Genomic DNA, 10123 nt, shown 5'->3' with positions numbered 1-10123 from the left:
AGGGATTTTAAGAAGGCTAGTTGTTTGCTATCCTGAGGGTAGTGAAACGACTGGAGTAGGATAGCAGAGGGCCTGGGCAGGCGCACTAGGATGTGTCCTCCGGAGACGGCTCGGCTCAGGGATCTAGGAGCGCTGGCCCTGGGTGAGTATCCCCACCGCGGGCTCCACTCCCCACCTCCCGCCCCCCTCCCGACCCCTCCCAGCCTGGCGTGTGCTACCCTGCGCCCCCCGTTTGCTCCTAGCCGGCTCCTCCCGCTGCCCCCACCCCCTCACACTCGGTTCCCCCTGCGTCGTCCTTGTCCCACTCAGACTTCGTTCCCGCCGCCCGGCCGGCCGCACTTCCCGCCGTCGCCTAGATCCTGGCCACCGCCGCCTGAGCCCTCATCGCCGCACTCCTCTCGCGCTCCGCCCGCGCCCCGCTCCCTCCGGTCCCCGTTCTTCGCCCCGCCCGCCGCTCTCGCTTCCCTCGCCGCCGCCGCCGCGTCCCGGACTCGGTAGGCTCCGCGCCCTGCGGTCGAGCCTGCCCCCTGAGAGCCCGCGCTCCCGGCTGACGCGGAGGCGCCGCGGTCCCCGCCGCCACCACGGCCAACACGGGTGCCACGCGCCGCCGCCGCCGCCGCCGTGCCGCCGCCGCCGCCGCGGCCACTCGCCCGCCGCCCACCATGGCCCCGCAGCAAACAGGTAGCAGGAAGCGGAAAGCGCCCGCCGAGAGCTCGTCGTCTCAGGGCTCGGCGGCGGACGCAGAGGGGCCGCTGCTGCCTAAGAAGCAGAAGCGGCCGGCGACGCGGCGCTCGCTGGTGCACTACCTCAAGGACCGCGAGGTGGGCGCGCGGGGCGGCGCCGGGCTGTCGGGCTCCAAGGGCGAACTGCGCGGCTACGCGGTGCAGAAGCTGCCCGAACTCTTGAGGGAGCGCGAGCTGGCCCTGGGCACCCTCAACAAGGTGTTCGCGTCGCAGTGGCTGAACGCCAGGCAGGTCGTGTGCGGCACCAAATGTAACACCCTCTTCGTGGTGGACGTGCACTCGGGGCAAATCACGCGCATCCCCCTGATGCGGGACCGGGGGCCCTGGCTGGCCCGGGCCCAGCCGAGCTGCGGCATCCACGCCATCGAGTTGAATCCCTCCAAGACGCTTCTGGCCACCGGGGGAGAGAATCCCAACAGCCTGGCCGTCTACCGGCTGCCCACCCTGGACCCCGTGTGCCTGGGCGACCGCCACGGCCATAAGGACTGGATCTTCACCATCGCCTGGATGAGCGATACAGTGGCTGTGAGCGGCTCCCGCGACGGCACTGTGGCTCTGTGGCGGCTGGACCCCGACATGTTCAATGGCAGCATCGCCTGGCACAATGACGCGGGGCTTCCTGTGTACGCCCACATCCGTCCGAGGGACATGGAGACCATCCCCAGATCCAGCACCAGCCCCAGTAACCGCAAGGTGCGGGCCTTGGCCTTTAGTGGCAAGAACCAGGAGCTGGGAGCCGTGTCCCTGGACGGCTACTTCCACCTGTGGAAAGCCCGGAGCACTCTGTCTAGGCTGCTGTCCATTAGGCTGCCCTACTGCCGAGAGAATGTGTGCCTGACCTACTGCGAAGAGTTGTCCCTGTATGCAGTGGGTTCCCAGTCCCATGTCTCCTTCCTAGATCCACGCCAACGCCAGCAGAATATCCGGCCCCTGTGCTCCCGAGAGGGCGGCACAGGGGTGCGTTCGCTGAGTTTCTACCAGCACATCATCACCGTGGGCACAGGCCATGGCTCCCTGCTCTTCTATGACATCCGTGCCCAGAAGTTCCTGGAGGAGAGGGCGTCGGGCAGCCCAGACTCCTGTCCTGGGCCCTCAGGAAGGAAGCTCAAGCTCACCTGTGGCAGAGGCTGGCTCAACCACGATGACCTGTGGGTGAACTACTTTGGCGGTATAGGGGAGTTCCCCAACGCGCTCTACACCCACTGCTACAACTGGCCTGAGATGAAGCTCTTCGTGGCTGGAGGGCCTCTCCCTTCAGGCCTCCACGGGAACTACGCAGGCCTCTGGAGCTAAAGATGGCCAATGTATTCTCAAAGTGCCCAGATTTACTTTCCAGTCCCCTCTCACTTTCTTTTTCACGCTGTGCTTTGTGCTTTTTAACTTACTGTGGCATTTGTCTTCTAGGTTGAAAGTGCCCAGCTTACCTGTGTTTAGTGTATTAGGCAGAGAGAGAAAGAGAGAGAGAAATCAAAGGTGATCTTTGGGCAATCGAAAGTTGGCTTTAAGATTTTTCTGTACCTCTCCCAACACCACCATGTTTTTTGCCTCCTCTTACAAAGAATTTCGTCTAATCTTTAATTGTGTTCTCTGAGTGATTGACATATGCTCTTTCTTTGGGCTGTTGTAGAGGTGGTACCCCCTACAATTCAATACTTTTTTTACCAATATTTCAACAGTATGTTCAGGTCTTCTACACATTTCAGATGTATGGTATTTTGGGAAAATGTATGCTAAAAAGTATCTTTGGGGCTGGTTGGAAGAACTACCCTTCATATATATAAGAGAACAGGTATATAGCTCTGCTCTAGAAAATGCATTTTAAGATCTGGATTGCCACCATTTGGGGCCTGTTTCATTTGGATTTTGGAACCTGGTTGTATGTTGTTTGTATATTTTTGGTACATAAAATATTTAAAAATATGTTTTCTTCGTCAAGAAATCTTAGAATAGTGTTCATCCTATTAATCACAATTTTGATTAGTAATTTTATTTTATTCAGTAAATTTTATTCAGTAAAATTTAGCCCCAGGTCCTCAGCCTTCTTGTTTAAAGCTGCTATAACACAGCCTGCTTTCCTGGGTATCATTTATGCTACAGATTTCCATAGCTAATCAAAACTGGCCTATACATGGCAGGACAATCAGGGAAGTTCTTTTTGGGGTAAACATTTCTTTAAAGTTTAGGTAACACTATCCAGGCAGCCATTTATACAGAAAGGCCCGCTGTTGTGCTCAATGTAGATGTTGTTGACAATTTTTTTTATTATATACATAGGTATTTCTTTTATCAGGATTGTGTATGTGATGGATTGCAGAAAAAATAAAACTTGTTTAGCATTTTAGCAATTAAGAACTAGGCTGAGGTTTTTAAAGGCTTACATATCTATTTTTTTCTTAATTGTCTTCTAGGAATATATTTATCAAAGTCAAAATCTTCCAAGAGACCAGATGAAACTGAAACATCAGCTATGCACACATTACTCTGTATATTTGTTTTTGAAAAGCAAACTTATGCTACTATCATGGGTGAAAAGATGAAATAACATCTTGAATGCCTTATCAAAATATACATGCTATAGGTTGGGACAATTTGGTATCTTATGTTTTTAAGATGATTTAAAAAACTTTATTTACAAAAAAAAGTACATGTTGTGTTTATAGCTACCTACTCACATATGCTGTGTATTTGTGTATGTCTTTGTGTTACTTCCCATGTGAAAAAAAGGCACATGTGTATACCATTTTAGATATGCACATATTCCTAATATTTTAAACTATGTCTATCAAGACTTGGTCTTTAGTTTTGTTTTATTCGAGATAAGTAATACATGCACATGACCAAACAAGTCAAACTGTATAAAAAGTGTAAGGTGAAAAGTGAGTCTCATACCCTAAGATCCCTGATCTCCTGCCCATAGATCACAAGCAGTATATTTTGTGTTTGTATAGTCAATACATATATAAGCATATATGTATGTGTGTATGCAATTTTTATATAAATGTGCCATTTATCACAAAATCTTAGAGATTTTTTCTTATACCTATCTACCTAATTAATTTTAATTGTATATATTTCCCTGTATGATTGGCACATACTTTATTCATTATACCTTTAATGAGCATGTATATTGGTTCTTATTTACTGTAACTATAAGCTATTCTACAGTGATTACTTAGGTGCATACATTTTTATGCACATGTGTAAGTAGATCCGCAGGATAAATTCCTAGAAATGGAATGGCTGGATCAATTTTATATTTAATAGCCATTGCCAAATTACCATCCAAAGAAGTACTACCAGATTAACCTCCCATAAATAATGTATGCATGCCTACTTCACCATACCCTTGCCAGCTGTGGGTCATCAAACTCTGTGCTCTTTGACAATCACATATCTGCTTGATCCTGATCCTTTCTAAGCCACTGTAGCTGGGTTAGATTTGTGGTCAGAGTACCAAGTAGGTTCTGAAACAGATCAAGAATATGGGGAAATGAGGGCAAACAATAAAAATACTGTCAAACCAAAGACCAATAACACCTACAGTTCAGGTTCACATATCTGGAGATGGATTACAAAGGACTGTCTTCCTTAGATTCTTAGCTGGACCTAGTAGGGTTCTTTGGTTTATTGTACCCTTATTTCACTTGTATTCAATGCATCACATGTCAGTAAAGAAAATCCAAGAAGGAGATGATGAGAGCCTGAGCTAGAATATTTGAGGTAAGTGGAGAGGAAGGAAGTTATTAGAAAAATGAGGTGAAAATAAAATGAACCGTATTTGGTATTTCATGTGGAGGGTGAAGAAAGGCAAAGAATTTAGGTGGACTCTAAGGCTTTGGCTTGAATGTAAATGAATAGTGACAAACAAATCTAGGGACTATAAGCACAGAGGATATACGTGGATCAACTCGATTGAGGACATGTTGAATTTGAGTTGCTTATTTGACATCAGAAGAACATACCCAGTGAAGAACTGGCTATATATCCCAGAATGAGATTTCTCACTGCTGGGAAAGTGAGTGATAGGAAATGTGGGGAAATTTTCCCTTTTGGAAGCAAGCAGAATAGAAAAACCTATCAAGGATCCTAAAAAGAAATGGAGAACAAAAATAGAGGTGGGAAGAATATAAAATAGAAGAGGATTATTTTACTCAAAGGCCATCACCTCATAAGCCTGAGATAGCAAAATATTTCTTTAATACTGAATTAAATTATAATAATTTATAATAATTTTGGAGTCTTAACCCCCATAGCAAAGGGCAGTTTTTCTCCCAGATATTCTCCCTAAATACTTACCTAGGACTTCTCATCAGTCCACTAATTAAGCTGTTTCATTGGTCAACTGCTGGTACCTTCTTGGAGAATGAAAAGTCAGACCTTATTTACAAAGCAGGACTTCACAGTGATTTCTGGACCACTTAGCCTACTGGTCTGAGATATCTCCAGCACTCCCAACAGCATCCTGGCACAGGCATCTCTGGCAGCCATGCTGAAGCCCTGGCAGCCTCAGAGAGGTGAAGTATCACCTCATCACCAGCTGCTACTAGCTCGTGTTTGAGTTCCTCCCTCAATGCCACAGGTGCGGGTCTCTGCCAGTTTTCCCAGGCTGCCAAAGGACAAAGGAAGTATCCGGCGGAAGATGCTCCTTTCCTCAGCATCACAATCACAAGAGCACAAATACAAAGAATTAGAAGAAAGAAGAAATAATCACAGGCACAGATTTATTTGCTAGGCAGGTAAATGTAACCTCTGAGTGAAAATTATCAGAAGACTAAATAACTAAACTTTTTCCAAGAATAAATTAGAAACCAGAACGGACCATTAACCCTAAAAAATTGTGAAAGCTATTTTTTAATATGCTCTTTCCTCTAAGAAAATCATGCATTTAAACATATAAGCATATAATAGGCATGCTAGGCTTGGTGGTGTCATAAATAAATTACTTCACATTGTCAGGGAATATTTAATTTTGAGCCGATTCAGAGCATAGAGTAAATTTTACTCTTTTCTATATGAGGCCAACATACTATTAATAACAAAACTGACTAAAATTACACAAAATTAAGAGACCTGTTTTACATATATAGATAGATAAATGCAAGTTGTCTTAAAAAACACTGCATATAATCCATCAGTGTATTAAAAAGAAACTATGCAAACCATGGCAAAGTGAAGCTAGTTCCTGGGATGCAAAGAGTGTTGGCTGTTAAGAAATCTGTTTTTGTAATGTATCATATTAACAGGTTAAGTGAGAAGACACAGCCTCGTGCTAGTATATTCCAATAAATAATTTAATAAAACCCTACTAAAATTCTTGATAAAATTTTTCTTAAAGTATGAGGTAATATAGTCTTCTAATGGTTGTGTGTGTGTGTGTGTGTATGTGTTTCTTATTGTTTCCAATCTTAACCAGAGTCCTCTTAAATTATACAGTATCAGAGGAATTCCAATGAAAGTAAGGAATGAAACAAGATTCTAAAAACCACCATCACTATTTAATATTATTATAAAAATTCTAGATACAGCAATTAGAAAAGATAGAAAAATAAAAGGTATAAATATTGGAGAAGAGAAAGCAGTTACAATTACTTGCAGATGATGTGACTGTAAAAAAATCATCTGAAAGAGCCAACTGAAACAATGAAATATTGTAGTAAGGTGTTCTGTTTTGAAATTAATGTATGAAACATCAATACTTTTGTATTTTACTTATTTACTTATTCAGCAAATATTTCATGAATGCTTACCCTATACCTGGCACTGTTCCAGGTTCTGGAAATACTATGGTGAACAAGATAAGCAAGCTATGCCCTCATGAGGTTTGTGGTCCACTGAGAAGGAAAGAGACAATAAACATACAAAATAGCAAAACAATGGTGTATCAGATGGTTACCAATGCTAATAAAATAAATGAGGGTAAAGGAGAAGAGGGGATAGGAATTCTGGGGGAGATGTAATTTTAATATTTTATTGAGATATAATTGACATTATATTAGTTTTCAGGTGTACAACATGATTCAATTTTTGTATATACTGTGAAATGATTACTAAGTCTAGTTAACACCCATCAATACACAGTTAAAGTTTTTTTCTTATAATAAGAACTTTTAAGATTAACTCTCTTAGCAACTTTCAAATATACAATACATTATTATTAACTATATTCATCATGCTATAAATTACATCCCCAGGACTTATTTGTTTTATAACTGGATGTTTGTATCTTTTGACTCCCTTCACCTATTTAACCAACCCCTCCTCCCACACCCTGTACCTCTAGCAACCACCAGTCTTTTCTTTGTATCTGTGAGCACATTTTTTTTAGATTCCACCTGTAAGTGCAGTCATATGGTATTTGTCTTTCTCTGTCTGACTTACTTCACTTAGCATATCCATCCATGTTATAAATGGGATCTCCTTTTTATGGTTGAATGGTACTCCATTGTGCATATATATACCACATTTTCTTTATCCATTCATCTCTTGAGGGACACTTAGGTTGTTTCCATGCCTTGGCTACTATAAATAATGTTGTGATGAACATGGGGGTGCATATATCTTTTCGAGTCAGTGCTTTCATTTCCTTTGGATAAATATCCACAGTGGAATTGCTGAATCATATGGTAATTCTATTTTTAATTCTTTGAGGAGCCTCCATACTGTTCTCCATAGTGGCGGCACCAATTTACATTTCCATCAACAGTGCATAAGGAAGGGTTCACTTTTCTCCACATCCTTGCTGACCCTGGTTATCTTGCCTTTATGATAATAGCTATTCTAACAGGTGTGAAGTGATACCTCACTGCGGTTTTGATTGCATTTATGTACCCGATTATTAGTTATGTTGAGCCTCTTTTCATGTGTCTGTTGGCCATTGTGTGTCTGTTTTCTTTGGGAAAATTATGTTCAGATCCTCTGACCACTTTTAATCAGATTTTTGCTGTTGAGTAGCGTGAGTTCTTTATATATTTTGGATATGAACCCTTTATCAGATAAATGATTTGCATATATTTTCTCCCATTCCATAGGCTGGCTTTTCATTTTGTTGATGGTTTCACTTTGCAATGCAGAGGACTTTTAGTTTGTTGTAGACTCTTTAACCCATTTGAATAGATTTCTGTGTATGATGTAAGATAGTGAGTGGTCCAATTTCATTCTTTTGCAAGTGCTGTCCAATTTTTTCAACACCATTTACTGATAAAACTGTCTTTTCCCCATTTTACATTCTTAGTTCCTTTGTCATAAATTAATTGACCATATGTGTATGGGTTTATTTCTGGCCTTTCTATTCTATTACAAAAGAGAATACGAATTAGGAATTCTGGATGAGATGCAATTTTAAATAAAGTTGTTAGTGAAAACCTGCTCAATAAGTTAACATTTCAGCTGAGATTTGAAGGAAGTGACAAAATGAGTCTTGCAGCTATATCAGAGAAGAGAGTGTGCAGGTGGAGGGAATATCAAGTATAGAGATCTGAGGTGGGACCATTCCTGGTGTGTGTTAGAGCAGTAGAAAGTACACCAGTATTGTTGGAGCAGAGTGCATGAAGAAAGGGGTAGAGTCAGAGAGGTAATGGAAGACAATATCATGCAGAGATCTGGAAGAAATTATAAGAATCTTGGACTTTACTTTGAATGAAATGAAAAGCCAAGGAGGGTTTTGAACAAGGGATTTATGTTTTAGAAGGAAAGCTAGATGCTGTGTTGATAATATACTATAAACTGTAGTAGGGAGAAGACAGAGAAGGAGGGGCATCAGTTAGTAGGTAACTCTAATAATCAAAATCAAAGATGATGTTGTCCATATGCAAAACTAATCAGTTTAACAATTCAGTGGAGCTTGTGGTTCAAAACAAGATACTTCCTTATAAGGATATTATAGAAGTGACATCAATATTATTTAAATCGAAAAACTGCATGTTAATGCTATAAGAAAGAGTGCCGTGAATATCAGATCAGATATTTTGACAATGTTCTGGAAAATAGAAAATAGATAGGGTCACTCTGATAAATAAAGTTGATCAGGGTTACCATAAGCCTAAGATACAACTATCAGAATGCTGTCATTTTGATGGAAGCCAGTATTCACAGAGAGTCTCCCACAAAGATTCCATGCTATATACTTTGACATATATCAATACAAGGAGTGAGTTTTGAAATCGCAAGCATAGTTGGAGGGGTGTCCATGGATGGGCTTGTCTAGTTGGACATTTCTCTAAATAGTGGAATACTATACAATTGTTAAAATTCTGGAGCTCATTCTTTTTGTACTGACAAGGAGAAGTAGCCTTGATAATGTTAGATGAAATAAGCAAATTTCAAATCCATTTTTGTTTAAAAATAGGAGGACGAAGATAACAAGTTTACAGTATGTACAAGAATATGTACGAAAGGGTTAATGTGTGTCTGTAAGACATAGTATATAATATAGGGGACTTTCATCATATTTTACATATTTAAATAATGTTTGAACAGTCTAATATGTATTTCTTAAGCAAACAAGGGGAAAAACAATGAAGATACCTTTTGAAAGGCCTAGTTGGAGTGGGGAAGAGAAGGAGAAGACAGGAATGATCAATGGTGCTCAATGCAGCAGAAGCTAAAAAAGCTGGAGATGAGAAAAATTCATTTTTATGTAATATGGAAGTCCATGAAGGCTTTTTGCCAAAACAATTGTAATAGTGACCAACTGTATTCCCTCCAAGAAGGGATAAACAATTCAGTGTGTCTCAAAATTGGCCTTAGAAATTTTTGTCCTATTAACACCTGACAGAACTGTGGTTTTCTATGTTTTTCTTCTCATCTCCTCAAAACAGTTGATTTTGGGCAAGTAGTGTGAGAATGACATAGGCACTACCTCACTGTCTACAGAATAATGCTACAAATGTTCCTGACCCCAATGCAGTACATGATCCAGCACCTACCAATTGCAGGAATCCATGTTGTTCTTCAACCTTTCCTGCCATATATAAGGTATATATTTTACATATATGGTTATATTGTATATATTATATATAATAGGTTTTAATGATATAGAATCATGGTATATAAACTATGTTATAATATTTATGTATAATCTCTATATAATGTGTGATATAATTTATATATATAATATTCATAGCTAGAAGCTGATTTGGAGAACCTGTTACACTAGAGAAATCCAATTTTCTGGCACACTCATATTTTCCCCAAAACATTTCTCTGCTTATTATATGACCATAATTTTGGTTTGAGCCTTAATGCTTAAATGTCCATTAATCTTCCCTAGTCCCACATCCCAACTATAATTATAGTGGAGAGGAGAATTTTAGCTTTGGAATAAGCCAAGATATATTCTTACTCATTGCTATAATACTTAAATCTGTTCCCATCTCTGATGT

At 41.2% G+C, this 10123-nt stretch overlaps 1 protein-coding gene across 1 annotated transcript; it reads left to right on the top strand.

Moving 5' to 3' along the window:
- The first annotated feature begins 662 nt into the window (after positions 1 to 662).
- Positions 663 to 2611, top strand: DCAF12L2 (DDB1 and CUL4 associated factor 12 like 2). The gene has a single exon (XM_007085455.3). The coding sequence runs from the start codon at positions 663 to 665 to the stop codon at positions 2034 to 2036; it is 1374 nt and encodes a 457-aa protein (XP_007085517.2). The 3' UTR covers positions 2037 to 2611.
- Positions 2612 to 10123: the final 7512 nt, after the last annotated feature.

The sequence above is a fragment of the Panthera tigris genome, chromosome X (genome assembly GCF_018350195.1).
Source record: "Panthera tigris isolate Pti1 chromosome X, P.tigris_Pti1_mat1.1, whole genome shotgun sequence".
Taxonomy (NCBI): domain Eukaryota; kingdom Metazoa; phylum Chordata; class Mammalia; order Carnivora; family Felidae; genus Panthera; species Panthera tigris.
Note: the sequence above shows the minus strand (reverse complement) of the source record. Positions and strands in the feature narration are given on the sequence as shown.